A 21,249-nucleotide genomic window follows, 5' to 3' on the forward strand; every position below is an offset into this window, starting at 1 on the left:
ATCTTTATATTATGCTCATGCTTTGTTGCTGGAAATAATGCATCGTATAAAGAAATGAAGGAAACAAAAATTTGAAAGCCATGAATGAAAATAAAATCCAAACATTTATTCCTTTATTTGATCGTCTGCATTACAAATTCTTGACATCAACAATGTGTCAAGATCCAGGAAACTTATTTATTCCTCTCTATTATTGGGAACTATATGTATAATATCATAACATATAAGATCCCATTATATATATATATATATGTGCTTATGGGCAGAACGTGATGAGGTAGTCAGGTCTAGCACTGCATGTAAAGGTGCTGCTCTTGTCATCATAAGCATAGCTATAAGCTTGAGGGCACTGGTCCTTGAAGATCTTAGAGTACTCAGTGGGAGGGCATGTCTCCGGCTTGTCGTTAGGGGGAGTGCAACAGTATTGTGGCTGGTTGAGTGCTAAGCAAGCGCTCTTGCATGCAATTACGCTTCCATCAGATCCCTTCACTTGTAACTCGGCCGGGCACACCGCGTTAACATCGGCAGGGCAAGTTGAGGCCTTACACTCGCCGGTGCCGCCTTGTGGAGCCACGGCCATAGGCAAGTTGAAGCCGTCAACAAGACTAACATCGTAGAAATCTTGACCCCCGTTCTCAGCAATAGTGATTTCTACTAATGTAGCTGGCGGAACTGCGCCGTTACCGTTGCATGAGACTTGGCCAGAGCCACAATCTGCTGTGGCACAAGAGAACTTTCCTGACGCGTCCGTGGAGCACCTGGTTCGGCCAAAGAAGCGACCGGACCATGGGGACGGAGCGTCCACAGAGTTGCTAATTCCGGTTGCTAACTCGAACCCGGTTAGTGATAATTGAGGTTTTTGGTCACCGGTTAGGGTTCCTGGCCAGACAGTGTAGGAACATTTGTTTGTGAAAGTGATTTTAGCTGCATGTGCACCTGCATATTCAAGAACGTACGTGATCATAAGAATACAGATTACAGAGACAATTGTAAAAATAAACTTTTGATCGATATCTGATCGACTAACAAAAATTGTAAAATATTATACCTGAGAAGAAGAGGATGGCCAAGGTGGTGAGGCCGAGGAGAGCTGCTTGGCTCTTCATCATCATCATGGAAATGTCTTAATTGGCTAGCTGTTGCTGATAAACTTAATTAACTTGTAATTTGGTGAGGAGGAGGATGATGATAAACTTGGGTGCCAGGGGGTGCTTTATATAGGGCTTGTAGCGTGCCTAACTTTTGATCTTTTCTTGCTATTTTGATTACGGGTCTAAGCTGCCATGGTAACACGTAAACAGGACCCTAAGGAAACTAACAAATTAATCATAATATTTGGTCCTAGATATCGTCATTGACCGCGATGTAGTCCCCTGTTTACATTATCCCAAAAAATATATATCACAGAAAAGTCAAATTCAATCTAGAAAAATTAAAGTCATCACATGAGCCTGTAATTAAGTGTAGAAAAAGTGAAATGGAAAAATATATATTTACAAAGGTTAACTTAGTCACAGACTCACATATAAACTGAAAACATGATAATTATTAGATGGTCTCTAGTCACGTGTTTACATTAATAAAAAAATAACTAAAAGATCTTTTAAAGGCGAATAGAGTCTAGTCCAATAGAAAATGACATTGACTTGCAGACGAGTGGTATCACGTTCGGATCCCATGAAGAAAAGAACAAAAACTACTAGAGAGATTTGGATTAAACCCAAACATTAGATTATAGGTCATCAACACTAAACTATTTTTATTTAATGAGTATTTCAAACCTTTAATTAATGCTAACTTTTTTTTTTTTTTTAATAGAGATGGACTAATTTAAAAAAAATTATACTATTTATAACTCCCTAAACTAGAGAGCATGATTGGAGTTTAAATTTTATAGAGAGCTCTTAAAATAATTTTGATATGTTTTTAGTTAAAATTTAACTAAAAAATAGAGAGCATGATTGTGGATGCTTCTAGTCACAGACTCACATGTAAACGGAAACGTGATAATTATTAGATGGTCTCTAATTACATGTATACATATTAATAAAGAAGTAACTAAAGGATGTTTTAGAGGCCAGTAAAGTTTAATCTAGTAGAAAATGACATTGACTTGCATTCGAGTGGTGGTGTAACATTAAAATCCCCGTAGAAAGAAAAACAAAAACAAAAACTTCTAGAGAGATTTGGTTTAAACCCGTACATTTGATGATAGGTCATCAACACTAGGGAACGGGTCATAAACGCTTAGTCCCTGTTTACATATCATAGGTTTATTTGTAACAGCTGGTACTTTGAATATTGGCACTAGTACATATTACTTGCCAACATAAAATTTAAATTTAAAAAAAAAAAAAAAAAAACAAGTACTAGGATATTAATTTCGATAATGAAACCCAAGAAATGTCAAAGTAGCAAGACTGGGAGAATTGGAAGACTGCCAACCACATCAAATTAAAACGTCGATTAAGAACATTCGTGATTTTGAGAAACAGTCGGTGCACAACTAGGCGCGCGCCACGTAACCATTTTCATAGCGTGATTGATGGGGCGGGCTACCGTGAAGGAGGAGAAGATGCATGGAAGCTGAGTACAATTAATGAGGGAGAAAAGTAAAACAAGGAAGGAAAACTAGTATTTCCCTTCAATTGTTTTTTTTTTTTTTTTTAATGACATCCCAAGTAACCTTTATTGTCAGCTTCAATTTACCTCGTCCCATCCATTCATAGGATTTTTTGTTTGTTTATCTTTTATTTCGAATTGATTATGCTTACGTGAAATTACTTCAAAGGATAAGTACAATGACAGTTTAATACGTGTTTAGAAGTTTATTATTATTTTTTTATTTTATGAATTATTTTGACACATATATCAAACCGTAATTTGCAAATATCTTTTTTCAGAAAAGAAGACCATTTCCAAAACCATTATTTTTATATCTTTCTTCAAAAGACCATTTCAAGAACTCACCAATATCGTAAAGTCATTGAACCACTTGATTATTCTAGTGTTTTTTTGGCATTACCATTCTCTTGTATTTATTTCATCAAAATTAGATGTCTTAAAAGCTTATGACTAGTCTAATTTTATTTTTCCAAAGATCTACCAATAAGATTCAAAATAACCATATGCTGCCTACAAAATAACAGAGTACGATACAGAAAATGTTCGGAATGATGTCGTAAAGACAAACAATGTGCCTCCTTGCTGATGTGAAATCAGCTCATCCGTCTGTTAAATTTATACTCTGAATGATTCAGGCCCCCTGATAACTTTCATATAAGAAAATAACCTCAAATAACTCTTCATGCATTCACTTCGGGTCTATCCTTCCTTTTTCCCCTACGTGGATCATTAGCATCCTGTTGTTGCTGTTCAGCCTTCTTCTGAGCTCGGACCATGGCTCGTCTTGTACGGGGTCGCATTTCCCTAACTTGCCGAGAGGGCATCAGATACGGTTCAAGGGGCCGATCACCAAAGGGGTGTTCACCACCAACAAATATCCTCAGCTTTCTATCTCTATCCTGCATCCAAATTAAAGGAAAGCTGTAAGATAACTTACTAGACCAGCAAATAATTGTATGCATTTGCTAGGTCAGAGTTGGAAGGATCCTGCAAGTGGAGTAACTGCAATCTAGTAAGGTCCTCTCTAGCTTGGGCAACCTTAGAGTTGATGCTACCATAGTGTTATAAACTAAAACATAACAGACAAGAAAAGCTTCTAATATAAAACTCACGTCACGCAGTTTGTTCCTTGGGAGCATGCGTAATACAGCTTTGCGAATGACTTCCGTAGGGTCCTTGGCCATCTGATCCTTTAAAGTCCTTTCCTTGAGGTGACCTATATACCTACAGGCCATATATGATTCAACATCAAGACCAAAGACAAGGACGACTTTATTTAGAGGGTATTAGGAAACATCATGAATCAATTCTATTCATTTCCTTTGCTCATTCATATAATTATTGACTAAACTTGAGGATTCCCACAACTGAATTAAAAGACTAATTTTTCGAGTAATTTGTTGTGGAGATAAGTTTAGAACTAAAATATAGACATATAATATTATATTAAAGGACTAGTTTGCTGATTTCAATGAATTTTAAGGGGACAGACCTTCTCATTAAAACAAAAAGGTTCAAAGCTAAAATGAAGACTATGTTGCACTATACTAATCATACAAGAAGATTTGAATGCTCTTATTTTCACGAAGTTCCCCTTCGTTGTAGCACTGAAAACTTTTCACAAAAGTAATTCTAAAACTATTGCACTTACCCAGTATGCCAATGATAAACCTTATCGGTTAGTTTTCTCCCCGTGACACAAACATCCTTTGCATTAAGCACGATGCACATATCACCATCATCTCGGTTTGGAGCATATGTTGGTTTATCCTTCCCTTGAATCACAGTTGATATTTGAGATGCTAGTCTTCCAAGAACCTAAAAAGAAGGGTACATAGCCATTATTTTTCTGCAAAGTTTGCTACTTCAAGTAATTGATATGCTAACAACTGAACGATGCAATTCCACCAAGTTCAGAATTCATCAAAAACTGGATCAAGAAGCCATTTGCTTCTGCATCCACCCTCTGCAAATCTAATTTCATAAAATTTCACTTATTCATCACAATATTTGTAGCCCCAAGAAGTATTAGAAAATAAAGCACAAGGACTTGTGCTCAAAATTAGTTTTGAAAACAAAAATGAAAAAGGATCTCCTACCCCAACCCCTTCAATGCTACCATAAATAGTATAAAAACTATAAACAACAACCTGGCCTTTCGCATCGAATACTTTCCACCGCAACCCATCAAGATCAATACGCCTCAGGCCGGCCAGAGCTTTCTGTATGAATACCAAAGTATATATTCTGTTACTGATTGTGCACACTGAGTTAAAGAAAAAAATTCTCAGTACATTTCACAAACATCAAATAGGCTTTCGTTAATATACTAATTTAGGGCTCGGTGAGGTTTGAAAACAAACAATGGATGAGTTCTATAAGTATCGAGACTGGAATAGGCCGAGAAATTAACCATTAAAGATCATGAAAATTCAACAGATCAGTAGTATAAGAAGAAAACACTACCTTCAAGTTGCCATTAAAAGAGGTAGCTGCTTGGCTTGCCATTTCTCTCCGTTTTCTCTGACTTCAACTTTCTCACACGCTGATCATTCACCTGCAAAACCCTATCATAGATTGAGCCTACAAGCATAAAGCTGAAGAAGATTTAACAGGCCTATTGGGCCAGGAAGTTGTTTCCTCTGACTTCATAACAGGTTGGTTCCGTTGATTATGTCAGTTTCATGACTTGGCCCAGGCAGTTGTTCGCAAATATCCACTTTGCCCCAATCTTAAACAGGCCTATTGGGCTTTTAAAAAAAACACAGTTCCTGCAATCTTTACTCATAAATTTAAGCTAACAAATTACAAAGTTTCAAACTAATTTCAAATCTAATTTAAATGTCTTATATATCAGCCATATTATTTTATAAATAATTACTCAAATTAAAGAGCTTAGATTATATTTGATATATACAGTTAATTGACATAAAGCTGACAAAAAAGAAAAAAAACAATTCTACAATCTCACGTGTTTGTCCAATCTATCATCTTAAACTACAAGTCATAATGCTGCAAGGTCAAATACATGGCAAGTGGCATGCTACAAAATCAATTTAATAACACTAGCATGTCTGAAGAATAGATCACATGAATTAAAGGGGTGCTGTTTTCAGCAAAGGAGGTGCTTTAAAATGAGTATAAAAAGGTTCTTTCAGTTCACAGTTACAATATTTTCCCATGATTTAAAAATGCAAAATTTTAGAATTAGGGCTCGTTTGGGAATGATTATGGATAGGCCAATAATCACTTTAAGTGGTTTTAAGTGATTTTATGGAGAAGCACATGGGAGGTGCTTCTCCCCATAATTGATTTTGGCTTATCTAGTATCACCAAACGATCCCTAATGATTTTATTATGGAGCAGAAGAATTAAATACTGAAACAACAAACAAGAAACTGCATAATATACCAAGTTGTATTTCATCCATGTAAAATTTCAATCATGAAATTACTAATATATAACTCCAAATTTTCAAGAAAAAATGTTTCTTCCCTTCTTTCTTTCTTCTTTTTCCTCTTTTAAAGTTTCAACCATAAGGTCTGAAACTGTAGACCATCTATGCCAACAACGCCTTACAACATAAATAAATAAATAAAAGAGGACAAGAGTTGAATTTTGAATAGCCTGGAAGTGAATGCTTTATTAGATTTAATCCCACAACTAAAATGCAATAGGATATATTCTTTTACAAGTTAATATTAGAAAATGTCAAGAAAAAGGAGACACGAGCCTCAAGTCACACAATGCACACATTTTAAAGAGTGAAAGCAATAACATAACTCTAGAAAAGCCAAAATATAGGCTGTAAATCTTTGACTGGCAGATCAAATGGACCAAAAAATTTCAGATAATACATCTCTTGATGACTCATCAACTGAATGCTAGTTAGAAATATTGTTGTAGCCAAATTAATAGTTTCTGGTTGTAAATGTTATATCAGTTAGAGCGGTTTAGTAAGCCAGTTGAGGCTCTGTATCTATATAAGGACATGTGAAAATGTAACTAATCAATTAATCAGGATATCTAATTTATTAGCACCCACAGTCTCTCTAATCAATCTGTCAAATTTTTGCTATGACTAGATCTCCTTGGACACATACTAATAACTATCCATGATAAAATGGTTCCAGATAAAAGGGCATCTGTTTGGGAATGCATGAAAGTCGTTTTTCTATCATAAATCAGTCATATAAAAATAATAATAATAATTTGACTTCAAATTCATAATTAAGGTATCCGAAAACAAAATCGGCAAAGAGTCCATTGCTCTGCCTTTGTATGTGAGAAACAAAACCAGCACTTATCAAATGCCTATTGCTCTACTATTGTATTCAAAGAGCCTACTACTCTTTAAAGACCCTACAATGATCCTTAATCTTTGTATATCCAAAGAACAACTTCTCTGCTTTGTGCATAAAGAGCCTACTGCTCTGCCTTTGTATTTATATAGGCTATTGCTCCACCATTGAAGTCGGTTATGCCACCTTTTTAGCACAACTCATGTACTCATCAACTTGACCGAACAAAAAAATATAGCCAAAGACATCATCAGAAGAACAAAGAAGCATGATCAGATGATGTCCCATGAATGAAATAGCCACTAATCATATTCATCAACATGAAACAAATCCCTAAACCATACGAGACCACCCAAAACAAAATACCCATCACCCGATTGTTAGCTTAAATCACAACTAGAGGAAAAAGAAATAGAGTTAGAGCAATCTAATTTTGAGGACCATGTGATGCAAATACGACGGCAATGTAGTGTACTGCCCCCAATCCCAACGTTTTCGAAAGCGGAAGAGAAATGGGGCTGAAAGAAAGGTACCTGAGCTGAAGAACCAGAAACGCAGTGGCAGATGGAGAGCTGGAGCTGCCGATGAGGAAGATGAGAACGATGGCTGGGTTTTGGGTATTTCTTAAAACCCTAAGCCCAAACTGATGTTTTTTTTTTTCTTTTCCGGGTAATTGCCTCAGCTATAACGACACAGCAGCTGTCCCCTGCTTTGGTGTGACAATATCCGTTCAAATTTTGTGTTCAATTTAATTAACGTACTACAAATGTAGGCCTTTGGTCCATTATTATCAATAGGGAGTTTTCATTTCGTCACTTGTCTTAGTGTCTGTTTGGCATTACTTATTTAAGGTGATAAGTGATTTTTAAAAAATTTTGAGAAGTCCAGCTCGTTTTGTAAACTATGAGAAAATCACTTATTGTTAAAAATTACTGTGAGAGAAATCTATAAGAGAAAACAGCTAATGAGGTGCTTTCATTTTCTAATTATGTAGGAATCAGTTTCGAAGAGGCATTGGGTTTAATGATTATGCGGCAATCATTTTCTGATTATACGGGATTTAGTACCAACAACACTTTTAACAAAAAGTTTACCAAACGCCAAATTGTTTTCTTTCACAGCTGATCTCTCACAGCAAATCTAACAACGATTATTTTCACAGCACAAAAATGCCAAACTGGTTTTGTTTTGTTTTGTTTTTTTTCTTTATTTTTTTGTGTCAAAGGTAGGACGGGGGAGAGGGATTTACTCACTCACACTAGTGCCAATGGCGGGTCTATGTATGGGCTAGAGTGGGCCCTAGCCCAGTGCTAAACTGAGGTTAATTAAAAATAGTCCACCCCTCTTTGTTGACATTAGCCTATCCCAATCATAAGATTTCATCTCTAGAGGCACCCACACACATCAAACATCATGTTTTCTATTACCCATCCATGTAAGCTATGACTTTTTGAGAGCTTAGAAGTAGTAGGTCTCCTCCTCTTTAAAATTGTATTAACCTATATCCAATGCGCTCTTTAGGGTTAAGGTTCCAATTTCAATTGTTATTGTTAGCTTTTTATGATTAGGGTTTGGGTGTTAAATTTTGGATTTTATTGATGATTCGTCCTTTTTCTGGTTTAATCTATTTACTTGATCTCTGCTTTTTATATAGTCTAGTTGTCTCTTGGTTTTGTTGAATGGTTGTAGCTTGTGATTGTGCAATTGTAGATCTATATGATTGCACTCCCTACTTCTATTTGTACTCCCATAAAATTTAAAAATTGTTAATTGAAGAATAGTTGCTACTACTCATTTCCTTTGCATATAAAAAAAATAAAAACATATAGCCTATAGCCAATTAACCATGTAAACCCGTTTGTAAGAAGAAAAAAAAGAAGTAATATAATGGATTTCCCATAAAAAAAATATTAGCCCACCCCTATAAAATTTCGGGAATTTGCCCTTGACTGGTACCTAGGGATTTCGAACTTGACACCACTCTTCTTAGACTAAACATATTCTTCCACTATGGTATGACACATTACATTCCAAAGAACCAAAAGAACTCACAATACATTCCAAAGTAACCAAAAGAACCAAAACATCATATATTTTATATATGTACAAAATTTATAACTTTTTTTCCTTTGGTAATCTACACATAAATTGAAAAACTCATTGCAACAGAGAATAAATCAAAATTTCAAAAATCCAAACAAATTGTTGGTGCAAACCTTAATTAAGTTTCTTCAAAAAGCTAAAAGTACTTCCTGACAACCAAAAGCGTTTCTGATAGCGTTTGACAGAAAAGTTTAGAAGTGCTTTTGGGCCATAGAATCACTTTCTGGAGAAGCAACTGCCAAATGCTTCTTCAGGAAGTACTTCAATTTTTTATGAAATTTTCAACAACTTTTGATTAATTGATCAGGACTTTGTGTTTTGATTAGTTGATTAGGGATTTTTAAAAAATATTTCATTAGGGTCTTGTGTTTTCATTAATTGATTAGGGTTTTTTTTAAATAAAATAAAATAAAATATGAATTGATTAGCATTTTATATTTTGATTAATTGATTATAGTTTTGTGTTTTAAGAATGAAAGTCCTATCGTTTAATTTATAAATATTATTTTTGTTTTTAAAAAAATTTCAAAACTTTTACACCCTATAACCAAAGAACCTGAATCCGTCACAATGCGTCTTGAAGCGGAAAACAAAACAACCCTCTTTGGTTTATGCTTTATGCGGTCGTATGGTTTGGCATGCAAAGACGTGGCAGGTCTTCTGCCTTCGATTTCTAAGACACGTCAGTAGATCCAAATGTCCATAATGTGTCATTTTGCACTCCTGCCAAAACCAGCTTTGTCATATATGATTTGTCTTTTGCCCATTTCCTTATTCAATTCATCCAAAAACAATCTTTCTATTGTTCACATTATGTTGACATTTCAGGCAAACAGTTTCCGACCAATAAAATAAAATAAAATAAAATAAAATGCATATTGCGACGGTGAACATATCCATGCAAATAGTGGTACAATAACCTCATAGCTAGCTAGCCGAAAACACATGTAAACAAAATAGAATAAAGAGGCCTGCAGGGCGCGCATATCAACACGACTTGTAAAATCAATTGCCATTGAGTGAAAAATCTCAAGATCGTTTCAACTATTAATGCAAGACTTTTACTTTTTCATGTGAGAAAAATACTCTCAATATACTTTCTCATTCATGGTGTTAATTGAATCTAATACGTAGATAACACATTGTTATTGGGTGAAACCATATTAACCCTTAAGAATTGAAATAGATGAAGAGGCTCAATTCATTTAAAATATTAATAAAAAGCTTTTATTTCTCATTTAGGACACATATTCTTAACACACCTTTAAAAGAAAAGTAAAAAGTCATTTTAGTTTGTCGGTTTAACCACTTTGTAGTTATAATTTTGTCAATTTTATCTTTTTTGCTTTCAATTTTATTAATTTTATCCTTGTAGTTTTCAATTCAGAGCAATTCAATGACACGTGTCAAATTTCTATCAAATCTCTCCGAATTTCATTAAGTTTGACCACTTGCCCCTCGCGTAGAGGGGTATTTTGAGTCAAATTCCTCCAAATTCACCCAAAATTTAACCTAGGGATGCAACATTTTTTCAAAACCCTAATCCTCAGTATCACGCCTACAGTGATTGGGAAGAGCTTTAGGTTGTGTTTTACCGTTCGATGGCTAAAGTACCCCTCCATATGAGAGGTACATGGTCAAAACTTAACGGAATTTAAGGAAATTTGACAAAATTGAAAACTGTCATCGAATTGCTCCAAATTTAAACTACAATGATAAATTGACAAAATTTAAACTATGAGGATCAAAATGGTAAAACGGACAAACTACATAGACCAAAATGAAATTTTCTTTTAAAAGAAAGACTGTAATTAGTTGAGGATATTCTTCGGTATATCATGTTTGGCAACATAAACATATGAACAAATTTTTTTCACTAGCTGGCAGGACATTCTGTGTCATTGTACGAATGGGTGGACCACTGTTCCAAGTAAGTGAAATCTATATGCGTATTTAAGGGACATTGATTCTAAACCTAATAAAATTGACAACTTGGGAAAATTTGAAGCTACGTTGTAAAACCCTCGAGTGGGAATTTTACCCATGACCTTTTCGGCTTGCACCAAAATTGGGTCAATAATATTTGAAAAAACATTTTAAATGTGGGAAGAAAAGAAAAAGAACAAATGGATTAGATGGCTGGCGATAGTTCCAATATCAGCCAAACATCCGGAGCTCAGGACACAAGCAACTCTTGCTGTTTTATCTTTGTTCCCTCTTTGAACCGAATAAAGATAAAACGGTCTGACAAAGAAAAAGGCTAGCTCAAGTTCTCTGGCTTTCCAGGAACGAAGTTCACTCTCACAAGGTACACATTTCTGAGTATGTTTCAAGATTGTTACTTTTGGTTGCTTTTTTTTTGCTTGCATTTGAGTTTGATGAAGAGAATATCTGTGCAATAGTATCAGGAAAAGCAAGTTTGGATTCTAGTTTTATTTATTTATTAGAATTTCATTCCAATTTGAGCAGAGAAAAAAGTTATTTGGGTTTTTGAGAAGTTAACAGAAATGTCATGCATGAGTGTTAAAAACAGGTTTAATATGAGTAGAGGAGAGTTTGATAGCAGAAGAAGAAGAATTGGGTCATTTAGAAAAGCCAACAATCTATATGAAGATAGGATTCTTGAAGCTAGTCCTTCACTGAAGAAAGCAGAGATAGATTTCTCAGAGGTATATATATATATAACTCAGCAAATTACAGCTCTTGAAACTATGGAAAAACCCCATTTCACAGATGTTTTAGTTTCTTTCACTATGTAAGCATAACACCAATCTGCATTCCTTCTGATCTTTCTGTTTCTCTATCTGTGTCTGCTAATTTCCTAAGAAGTCTTCTTCAATAGCAAGAGAACTCCATATGGCGCGCCGGGACATGGGTCGGTTCAAAGAATACAGAACAGACACAGATTTGGTAAAAGCACAGGCAGAATCTGAGCTATATGAAGTGTACAGGAGAGCCAAAGATCTCTCTTCTGTGATTGAGGAATCAAACTCCAATGCAAAGTCACATACACGAGAGATTGAAGTACTAAAGAAGTCGAGAAGGCGTGGAAATAAGCGTGAAGATCAGGTGTTGGCTCTTGGGGAGGTGGAGAATCAACAATATGCAGACGTGATGAGAGAATTGGAACTTGTGAGGCAGGAACTCAGCATGCTTAAGCTTGATGTGGCTTCTGTTTTAGAAGAGAAATCGCAGGCAGAGAAGCAAACTGAGGCCGCAAATACAAAGATGTTGCTTTATACAAGCTCAGTGGAAGCAATCAGGAAGGAGATTGAGGATGCCAATGAAGAGCAAGTGCTAACTGAGTTGGCCCGGATTGAAGCTTCAAGAGAATTTGCAGATATTGAAGCTGAGAGAGAAAAGGAAGCCAATCAATTCTCATTTGCAGTGGAGGAAACCAGGAAAAAAATGAAAGATGTGATTGAAGAGATTGATTCCTCCAAAGAGCTTGAAACTAAATTATCTGTCACAATGTCTGATGTGGTTGTGTTACAAAATGAACTGAAGCTAGTTAAAGAAATGGACAAAAGGATTCAAAGGATTGATAGCTTGAGTCGCTCAGAACCTAGTTTTCGTAGAGGAGAGGACTTGGAAGGTTCACCATTGTTACATTCAGTCACAGAAGAACTAGAGGTGGCAAAGAAAGAATTGGCCGCAGTGAAAGTAGAAGGTTTTCAGTTCATGGCCTCCATGGATATCATAAGAAGTGAGCTTAAGCATTTAACAGATGAGACCGCTCGATTAAGGAAAACAGAAGAGAAATCGGATTTAACTGTTAAAAGTCTCAATTCAAAGCTTCTCAGAGCAAAAGCCAAGCTGGAAGCTGTATCTGCATCTGAAGAAAAAGCAAAATCAATGGCATCCAATCTTTCTCTCACTCTTGAAAAGCTTAAAACAGAAGCAGAGGCTGCAAGGAAAGAAAAGGAGCTTGCTTGTGAAGAGGCTGCAACCATCAAGTCAGAAATTCTGAAAATGGAATCTGAGATAGACTCGACTGAGGAAAAATTACAGGCTGCAATGGAAGAGCTTGAAACAGTCAAATCATCAGAAGCTGTAACTCTTGAAAATCTCAAAGGTCTTATTGAGGATACCATAAGAGCTAGAGCTTTTGAATCACAGAGTAGTTCTTCAATTACCATATCCAAGTTCGAATACGACTATCTGACTGGACGTGCAGCTGGGGCTGAAGAAATTGCCGATAAAAAGGTGGCAGCAGCTCAGGCATGGATTGAAGCTCTAAAGGCCAGTGAGAAGGAAATATTGATAAAGATAGACCTATCTCTTAGAGATCTCAAAGAGATGAGAGTGCAGGAAGAGCAAGTGACCTATAGAGCAGAAAGACAGCTTTCTAGAAAGATGAGGGTTGAAGGAGAATTACAGAACTTGGGACAAAAGCGGGAGAGAAATGCAGTATACGAAAACCGACAACAAGCACAGCCTAGAAAATCTATGAAAAGTAATGGAAACTTGACTCCATCCAGGCGAGCTAAGTACAGAAAATCTGCTTCTCCTGGAGCTCGGAATACTTTCCCAATCCAGAAGAAAAAAAGGGTAATGCCTAATCTGGCCAAGATTTTTAGTGGTAAGAAAATTGCGAAAGAAGTGTGAGCTATTTGAAGTTTACTACATACTCATTGGCCAAATGAATCTAGTCTATCAAATGAATAAATTACACTCACATAATTTGAGCTTTGGGAGCTTGTAGCTTTGCTTTTTTCAAATAAGTACTGCTCCATTAGCTTTTGACTTACCGCAAGCGTGTGAGATAGATGTCCAAGCGTATAGCTGTGGGCTTAGAGTCTGGCACATTCATGTATGTAATTGTATGTTAAATGCTTTTGTGTCAATAAAAAGAAGAGGTCATTGTTGTGGTCATGCTCATTGATAGAAGTCTTATTTCAGATGTGTTTTCGGTACGTTCTGCCTTGAAGTATTCTGAATATGCTGCTCTATTGTTGTATACAAACTGACCGTCTACCAGTGAAATTTTAGCTCAGGAAATAAATATGATGAGACGAAAAGAACAAAGATGAGAAAATAATAGTCTAAATGCATCATAGGTAGGAGATCAGAGGCAGGAAAAAAAGAAAGATAAAAACTCCTGTAGCCTTTCCTGTATACTTGGTTTGTTATCTATCTACAACATATTTAATCAGAGATGGTGCCTATCAAAGTTCAGCACAAGTGAACACAAATATAAGTAGTGCACAGTAACACAGAGGTCAAAGCAGATTAATGATACACCAAGATTGTTTTATTTTGATCAAGGCTAGAATTGGAAGGAACTTCCACAATTATTTTATTTAATGTTATCTGTACTTGAATTGCTAAAACACACTTGACTCTCAATTTGAAACATGTTACATGATGTACACCGTTTATCGTTTCCTATTACCCTAAGAGCACTTCCAACGCTCCTCTTTTGCCCGGGCAGGGAGGGGTCTAGGCCCAGCAATTGGCTCTAGCACGCAACGTCAAGATCGGGCAATTGATGGGGTCCACAAGCCTGGGCAGGCCCAAAGGCAAAAAAATTTAAAAAACCAAAAATTTCAGAGGAGGCTTGCTAACTAAGAGCACTTCCAGCGCTCCTCTTTTGCCCAGGCAGGAGGGGGCCTAGGCCCAGCAATTGGCTCCAGCACGCAACGTCAATACCAGGCAGTTGATGGGGTCCACAAGCTTGGGCAGGCCCAAAGGCAAATCTTTCCTGGGCTTGTTGACGTCAACAACGAAAAAAAATTTAAAAAACAAAAAATTTTAGAGGGGGCTTGCTAACTAAGAGCACTTCCAGCGCTCCTCTTTTGCCCTGGCAGGAGGGGGCCTAGGCCCAGCAATTGGCTCCAGCAAGCGACGTCAAGACCAGGCAGTTGATGGGGTCCACAAGCCTGGGTAGGCCCAAAGGCAATGACGTCAGCAACGAAAAAAATAATTAAAAAAATAAAAAATTTCAGAATTTTTTATATATAAATACCTAATCATATTCTTCCCTTCCCATGCCAAATTTAATGGTTTAAGTATAGAAAATAAATTAAAATGAATAGTAATTGCCCTTGCCCTTGCCCTTTTGGGTGGAAACAAAAATGGCAAGGGTTGCCACTATTCATGTGAATAGTGACAAACCTTGCCTTGCCTTTGCCTTGCCCTTGCTCTTTGAGGTGGAGGTGCTCTAAGCTTTTGGAATCCAAGGGGTCCTAGGTTCGAAACCTCTAAAGTCCAAGCCTTCAATCAGTGGCGGTCCTACAGCAAGGGTAGGGTAGGCACTGTCTACCCCAAATTTTTTCACTAAAAAAAAACTCATATTTAAGCAAAGCTATTCCTACCAAGCCCATGTGATAGTGTGAACCCATGCCTACCCAAACTTAAAAGCAACCCGCATGTGTTATGGCCCACTCAAACTTATAAAAAAAAGAGGGGAGGGGGGATTGGGGGGGGGGGGGGGGTGGAATTACAACTAGCCTACACATGTGTTATGAGATGGCCCAGTCAAACTTAAAAATAAATAAATAATAATAATAAAAAAATACAAAAAAGGGAAGCAATATTCTTGAACTGAAGTGTTGCATTCAATAGACGACAAAAAAACCGCTACAAAGCTACAAATCAAGAGGGCCCAGCCACAAAGGGAAACAACATGGTGCCAAGGTTAAAAACCAACCAAATTTAACAAGGGGCAAAAGCAAAACACTGCTAGTGCCAAAGATAAAACAACTAAAAGAGTTACATGAGCAAGGACATAGGCAGAGCCTAACACGTGTCCATTCCTTCCAGCTGGAAATGTGGAGCTAAATACTTGGAGAGCGGGGGAGACAAGCAATATTAGCAGTCAATTCCCTTTCGGCTGTGCATTAGTCGACAGTCCCAAATCATTTTCCTCGGCAGCTTATTCTCTTGACTCTCTCTCTTGGCAGCATCTTCTCATATCTAAGGCCAATAAGTATTCTTCTTATTCTCTCCTATTTAATTATCTTCTTCTATTGGGGTTTTCTTAAAATAAATGTATGCATTTTAATTTTAATTTTAATTTGAAATTGAGTATTCTAGGGTTTAATTAGGAATGAATTATAATTTGGGAGTTTTCCTTAGTTATGTCAACAATTGGTGGAAATAACTTTAGTACAAAACTACCATTTGCTTTACAGGTTGATTCGGTTGGTGTTGACTCTTCCTATTTCTACAGCAACAACAGAACGAGCTTTTTCATGTATGAGAATTATTAACAATAGACTTCGGAGCACCAAAGCTGATGAATTCCTTGCTGATTGCATAATCCTCCACATTAAAAGAGAGTTTGCTAATAGTATCGATAATGCAGAGATAATTGAGGAATTTAAGATTTATAAGCCTTGTAGAGTAAAGTTTTAGATTTAAATAGTTTAGTTTTGTGTTGCATTGCATTTATTTATTTATTTATTGTTAAGCTTTTATTTATGTATATAGATGCATATTTGAGAGTAAGGCTCATTACGTCCCTCCCGACTAGGTGTATCTTTTTATTTTTATAAATAAAATTTACTTGTACCGTCGAGTTTTTAAGATAAGTTTCGCCTATCTGACTTTTGAATCCTGGATCCGCCACTGCCTTCAATAGCCATTCCCGACCTCTGTCTCTCTACATGGAGGATGGATGAGGGCTACACTACACGTGAGGGAGAGTGTTAGCTCGATATACATTGTTTATTCATTTCCTAATTGCGTAGGGTTTTTAAATCCAGTGATTATCTAACAAATATTTAGATCCAGTACAGGTGCTAACCAAGAGTCAGACATTTGGTTAACAACTACGATATATGGACCATGTTTAAGGGGAAAAAGGTATTTTTTATTTTATTTGTGGTGCAAACACCAAAACATGATGAAGAGGAGAGAAGACTTACCAAGCTTGTTCTGCTCCAGTCTTCAGACTCCGTTGTCTCATGGCTGGATTTTCCTTAAGTCAATTTGCTGGGCCATGGATGCCCATGGGTTGGTCAAACTAAAATTGACCACACCAAATCTTTCCCTTGCACTTTCAGCGGCAATCAATACACACACAAACATCGCCTCCAATTGCGCTTAGTAACTAAAGACGGACCACGCCTCCCTATAATGATTAGCAATCAAAGGAACCTCTTCATGGCTGACAATAAATTCAAGCATATATCCTACGCTCAAGTTTGAAGAAATGCATTTATTCATATTCGGAGATTACAACAAATCAATCACCTTCTTTGAGTGGTTTTAAGAGACAAAAAAACATAGTAAATTTAGGTTTTACCCATAAAAAAACTTTCACTTTTGGAAAAAGCCAAAGCTTTTTGAAAAAAGACAGAATAACCTCTCAACTTTCAAACCAAAGACATGCAAATGTAAAGGATTTCTTAAGAAATCAAAAAATAAATAAGGGCAATTTTGTCCATTTTTGCTTGTTTTAAAAATTTTCTCTCTCCTTTGGGCTTTTCCAAAGTCTCCCAAAAAACATCGTGTTTATATCTAATTAGCAGTAAGGAGGGCCCACAAAAAGCAACGTTTTACTTACTCTCTTAGTAGAGATTATAGTCAGCATCACCTTTTTTCTTGGTCACCACTAATGCCTACTTTACATACATGTCCTTGAAGAATCAGCAAGAATAAACTTGTTTATGTCATCTCTCTCTCTCTCTCTCTCCATCTGTTTTTGCTTCCCTTCATCAGTCCTCATAAAACCCAGCTTGCTCCTTGGCATTTTGATTTCTTCTTTGGCAAGAACTTTGCTTTTGCTAAGATGGTTTTGCAAGTGCTTTACTTGGTTTTCCTTCTATGCAACTCTCTTGCGTTTATAAGTTGTGTAAACGAAGAAGGATTGGCTCTACTTTCATTCAAAGAATCCTTAACACACTACCCTGAAGGCTCTCTGAGTAACTGGAACTCTTCAGACCAAACCCCATGTTCATGGACTGGAGTCGCATGCAGACAAGACAAAGTTGTATCTCTCAGCATTCCAAGCAGAAATCTTTATGGGATTTTCTCTCCTGCTCTTGGAAACCTCTCTGCAATCCGCCATCTGAATCTCCGGAGCAATGAGCTCTTCGGAAGCTTGCCATGTGAGCTTTTCAATGCAAAAGATCTGCAGAGCTTGGTGCTATCAGGAAATTCATTATCTGGTTCGGTTCCAGCTGAGATAGGGAAGCTCAGTTACCTGCAAACATTAGATCTTTCACAAAATTCATTCAATGGTTCAATACCTTCATCTATAGTTCAATGCAAGAGACTAAAGATGCTTGTTTTCGGTGAAAACCATTTCTCTGGTTCCCTTCCAGATGGTATAGGAACCAGTTTGGTTAGTCTTCAAAAGCTCAATATTTCCTTCAATAATCTCAGCGGTTCAATCCCTGAGGACATGAGCAACTTGTCAAGTTTAAGAGCAACCCTTGATATGTCTCACAACTTCTTCAACGGTTCGATTCCAGCAAGCCTAGGAGCCCTGCCTGAGACAGTTTACATTGATCTCAGTTACAACAATCTCAGTGGACCTATTCCACAGAATGGTGCTCTGATCAATTTAGGTCCAACAGCTTTTGTAGGAAACCCTTTGCTCTGTGGACTCCCATCGAAGATTTCATGTCCTTCTAGCAGTCCAGGCTCAAATTCTCAGTCCTTGATTAACAACCAGCCTCAAAATACAGGTCGAAGCTCTGGTATGAATGGGAAACACAGCAACTCAAGCTCAGGTATCTTTGTAATTACTGTCATTGCAGGTGTCATGATTGGAATCTGCATTGCTGGGCTGTTATTCTCCAACTGGTACAAGAAGGTTTGTGCTTGTAAAGTAAGTGAACATTTTGTTGGATGCAACTTTGAGCAGAAATTTATGGCCAGAAAAGACTTTTCTTGCTTTGCAAAAGATGGCTTGGAGACCCTATCAGAGAATCTGGAGCACTACCATTTTGTGCAAGTGGACCTACAGGTGAACTTAGATCTTGAGCAACTGTTGAAAGCATCTGCTTTTCTTTTGGGTGAAAGTGGAATTGGGATTGTGTATAAAGTTGTTCTTGAAGACGGAAGAACCCTAGCAGTGAGAAGATTGGGAGATGGAGGTTCCCAAAGGTTCAGGGAATTTCAAACTGCAATTGAAGCAATTGGAAAGATCAGACATCAAAACATTGTGACTCTTTTAGCATATTGCTGGTCTGTTGATGAGAAACTGCTCATATATGATTATATCCCTAATGGTGACCTTGCTTCTGCAATTCATGGTAACCTTCCCCAACCTCTACCAACAAAATTAAATTTCAGACACTTTAAACTGATCATTCTGCCTGTTAATACATATTTTATTTTGGGTAATTTTCAATTTACTACAGTAAAGTTTGCCGACTTTAGAGTTTGATACATCAAATTTTTTTCGTCTTAGTTGCATATACAAAGTTGATTTTCTTACCAATTTCATATATGCCGTCAGTCTTTCTGTTACCAAGTCTGTTAACTGCTGACGTGGCAACAAATGTGTCACGTAGATCCACTCATATGATACCACGTGGTCCACATATACCCCAGATGCAAAGTGTTTTATTAATTTTTTTTCTTTTTCAATTTTTGAATTTGCACAGAGAGAGAGAGAGAGAGAGAGAATCTGGATGGGTCTCGGGTGGGGCTGGGGGTGGATCTCGGGTGGAGATGAGGGTGGTTGTATGGTGGCGTTGAGGTTGGGGGTGTGGGTTTGATGGGGGCCGAGAGAGAGAGAGAGAGAGAGAGAGAGAGAGAGAGAGAGAGAGAGAGAGAGAGAGAGAGAGAGAGAGAGAGAGAGAGAGAGAGAGAGAGAGAGAGAGAGAGAGAGAGGGATTTTTTTGTTTTGTTTTTAATTTAAGATTTTAATTAATTAATTCATGTTTATTTATTTAATAATATGTGAACCACATGGCATTGTATGAGTGAGCCTACATGGCACATTTGTTGCCACATCAACAGTTAATAGACTTGTTAACAGAAGGACTGACGGCATGCATGAAATTGGTAAGAAAAACAACTTTGTACATGCGACCGAGATGAAAAAAATTTGATGTGTCAAACTCTAAAAAAATTTGATATATGACTTCACATTAAGCATCGAACTCCATAATTTTCTTTTCTAATTTGTCTTGAGCTTTTTACCTTTTTTTATCAACACACTAAGCATCTGATATATGACTTCACTAGGCAAATCTGGAATGGTATCCTTCACACCTCTTTCTTGGCCTGTTCGTCTCAGAATCATCAAAGGCTTGGCAAAAGGTTTGGCTTATATTCATGAATTCAGTCCCAGAAAATATGTCCATGGAAACTTAAGGCCTAGCAACATACTGCTTGGACAAAACATGGAACCCCATATCTCCGATTTCGGATTAGGCCGCCTTGCTAATTTAACTGAAGAATCCTCCTCATCTTCATCATTTCAACTTGAACAAATCATGACTGAAACACCACCTCAGAATTCTCCATACGTGCAAAGGGTAGCAAGCTCACTAGCTGCAGCAGGGCCTTTTTATAAAGCTCCGGAAGCCTCTAAAGTTACCAAGCCATCACAGAAATGGGATGTTTACTCATTTGGGGTAATTATACTGGAGATGATTTCGGCAAAGATGCCCTTTAAAAGAATTGGTTCTTTGGAAATGGATTTGATTCAATGGTTTCAGCTCAGCATCGATGAAAGGAAGCCGCTTGTTGATCTGTTAGACCCTTTCCTAGCTCCTGATGTAGACATGGAAGAGGAGATTATTGCAGTACTGAAAATGGCTCTTGCTTGTGCTCACAAAGCCCCTGAAGGGAGACCTTCTATGAGATTTGTCTGTGACAATTTGGCCAGGTTGGCCTAATCCACTTACTGAGAACTAGTGCAAGGTCAGAAACAAATAAAAAGGAACTGCCATGTTCATGAGTTATATAGCACAACAGATAAGGCAATTGTACATATTTCTGCCTCCTTGTAAGAATTCTGCTGTCTAGTTTTTCTTATTTTGTTCAATTAATCAATGATTTGTTTTCTTGCATTCTATTCTCTTGAAATTGTATGTCATAATAACATGAACAATTAGCGGTTCCTGACCCTGGTTTATGCAGCAGCCAAAATCACTCCATCACTCCATCTTCAGAAGCAAAGCACCAACAATTGACAGTCAAACTCATTGGCTTGACTGCCAACCAACGATTAATGTAAGAACATATAGGACATGCCTAAGTTACATTTGAATGATTTGATACACATTCAAAGTAACTGGTAAGACACAAAGAA

The 21,249-nt window shown here is 37.0% G+C and overlaps 4 protein-coding genes across 6 annotated transcripts; 2 read left to right on the forward strand and 2 right to left on the reverse strand.

Annotated features, from left to right (window-relative positions):
• LOC18781898 (thaumatin-like protein 1) lies at positions 85–1,199 on the reverse strand. Its single transcript, XM_007215803.2, has 2 exons — positions 1,049–1,199; positions 85–936 (listed from the first exon to the last, which is right to left on the reverse strand). The coding sequence occupies exons 1-2, from the start codon at positions 1,113–1,115 to the stop codon at positions 257–259; spliced, it is 747 nt and encodes a 248-aa protein (XP_007215865.1). The 5' UTR covers positions 1,116–1,199; the 3' UTR covers positions 85–256.
• On the reverse strand, positions 3,058–7,645 carry LOC18782525 (50S ribosomal protein L13). Of its 2 annotated transcripts, none has more exons than XM_007215914.2 (6): positions 7,460–7,645; positions 5,092–5,192; positions 4,776–4,847; positions 4,277–4,443; positions 3,738–3,849; positions 3,058–3,524 (listed from the first exon to the last, which is right to left on the reverse strand). In XM_007215914.2, the coding sequence occupies exons 2-6, from the start codon at positions 5,131–5,133 to the stop codon at positions 3,306–3,308; spliced, it is 612 nt and encodes a 203-aa protein (XP_007215976.1). In that variant the 5' UTR covers positions 5,134–5,192; positions 7,460–7,645; the 3' UTR covers positions 3,058–3,305. The 2 variants fall into 2 exon arrangements, with proteins under 2 accessions (XP_007215976.1, XP_020416504.1); XM_020560915.1 differs by having other exon boundaries at positions 5,092–5,182; positions 7,460–7,644.
• On the forward strand, positions 11,135–13,916 carry LOC18782623 (protein PLASTID MOVEMENT IMPAIRED 15). Of its 2 annotated transcripts, none has more exons than XM_007214875.2 (3): positions 11,135–11,337; positions 11,563–11,698; positions 11,856–13,916. In XM_007214875.2, the coding sequence occupies exons 2-3, from the start codon at positions 11,570–11,572 to the stop codon at positions 13,635–13,637; spliced, it is 1,911 nt and encodes a 636-aa protein (XP_007214937.1). In that variant the 5' UTR covers positions 11,135–11,337; positions 11,563–11,569; the 3' UTR covers positions 13,638–13,916. The 2 variants fall into 2 exon arrangements, with proteins under 2 accessions (XP_007214937.1, XP_020416647.1); XM_020561058.1 differs by having other exon boundaries at positions 11,136–11,337; positions 11,859–13,916.
• LOC18781663 (receptor protein kinase-like protein ZAR1) lies at positions 17,578–21,062 on the forward strand. Its single transcript, XM_007216745.2, has 2 exons — positions 17,578–19,237; positions 20,178–21,062. The coding sequence occupies exons 1-2, from the start codon at positions 17,767–17,769 to the stop codon at positions 20,831–20,833; spliced, it is 2,127 nt and encodes a 708-aa protein (XP_007216807.1). The 5' UTR covers positions 17,578–17,766; the 3' UTR covers positions 20,834–21,062.

The sequence above is a fragment of the Prunus persica genome, chromosome G3 (genome assembly GCF_000346465.2).
Source record: "Prunus persica cultivar Lovell chromosome G3, Prunus_persica_NCBIv2, whole genome shotgun sequence".
Classification (NCBI taxonomy): domain Eukaryota; kingdom Viridiplantae; phylum Streptophyta; class Magnoliopsida; order Rosales; family Rosaceae; genus Prunus; species Prunus persica.

Excerpts from the sequence above, each read along its gene's own strand:
- LOC18781898 (XM_007215803.2), bottom strand. The coding sequence starts at position 1,115 with ATGATGATGATGAAGAGCCAAGCAGCTCTCCTCGGCCTCACCACCTTG. Across the intron at positions 937-1,048 it reads GGCCATCCTCTTCTTCTCAG|GTGCACATGCAGCTAAAATC; the intron begins GTATAATATTTT and ends TTGAATATGCAG.
- LOC18782525 (XM_007215914.2), bottom strand. The coding sequence starts at position 5,133 with ATGGCAAGCCAAGCAGCTACCTCTTTTAATGGCAACTTGAAG. Across the intron at positions 4,444-4,775 it reads TATTCGATGCGAAAGGCCAG|GTTCTTGGAAGACTAGCATC; the intron begins GTTGTTGTTTAT and ends CCTTCTTTTTAG. Across the intron at positions 3,850-4,276 it reads GTTTATCATTGGCATACTGG|GTATATAGGTCACCTCAAGG; the intron begins GTAAGTGCAATA and ends TATGGCCTGTAG.
- LOC18782623 (XM_007214875.2), top strand. The coding sequence starts at position 11,570 with ATGAGTAGAGGAGAGTTTGATAGCAGAAGAAGAAGAATTGGGTCATTT. Across the intron at positions 11,699-11,855 it reads CAGAGATAGATTTCTCAGAG|AAGTCTTCTTCAATAGCAAG; the intron begins GTATATATATAT and ends TAATTTCCTAAG.
- LOC18781663 (XM_007216745.2), top strand. The coding sequence starts at position 17,767 with ATGGTTTTGCAAGTGCTTTACTTGGTTTTCCTTCTATGCAACTCTCTT. Across the intron at positions 19,238-20,177 it reads CCTTGCTTCTGCAATTCATG|GCAAATCTGGAATGGTATCC; the intron begins GTAACCTTCCCC and ends TGACTTCACTAG.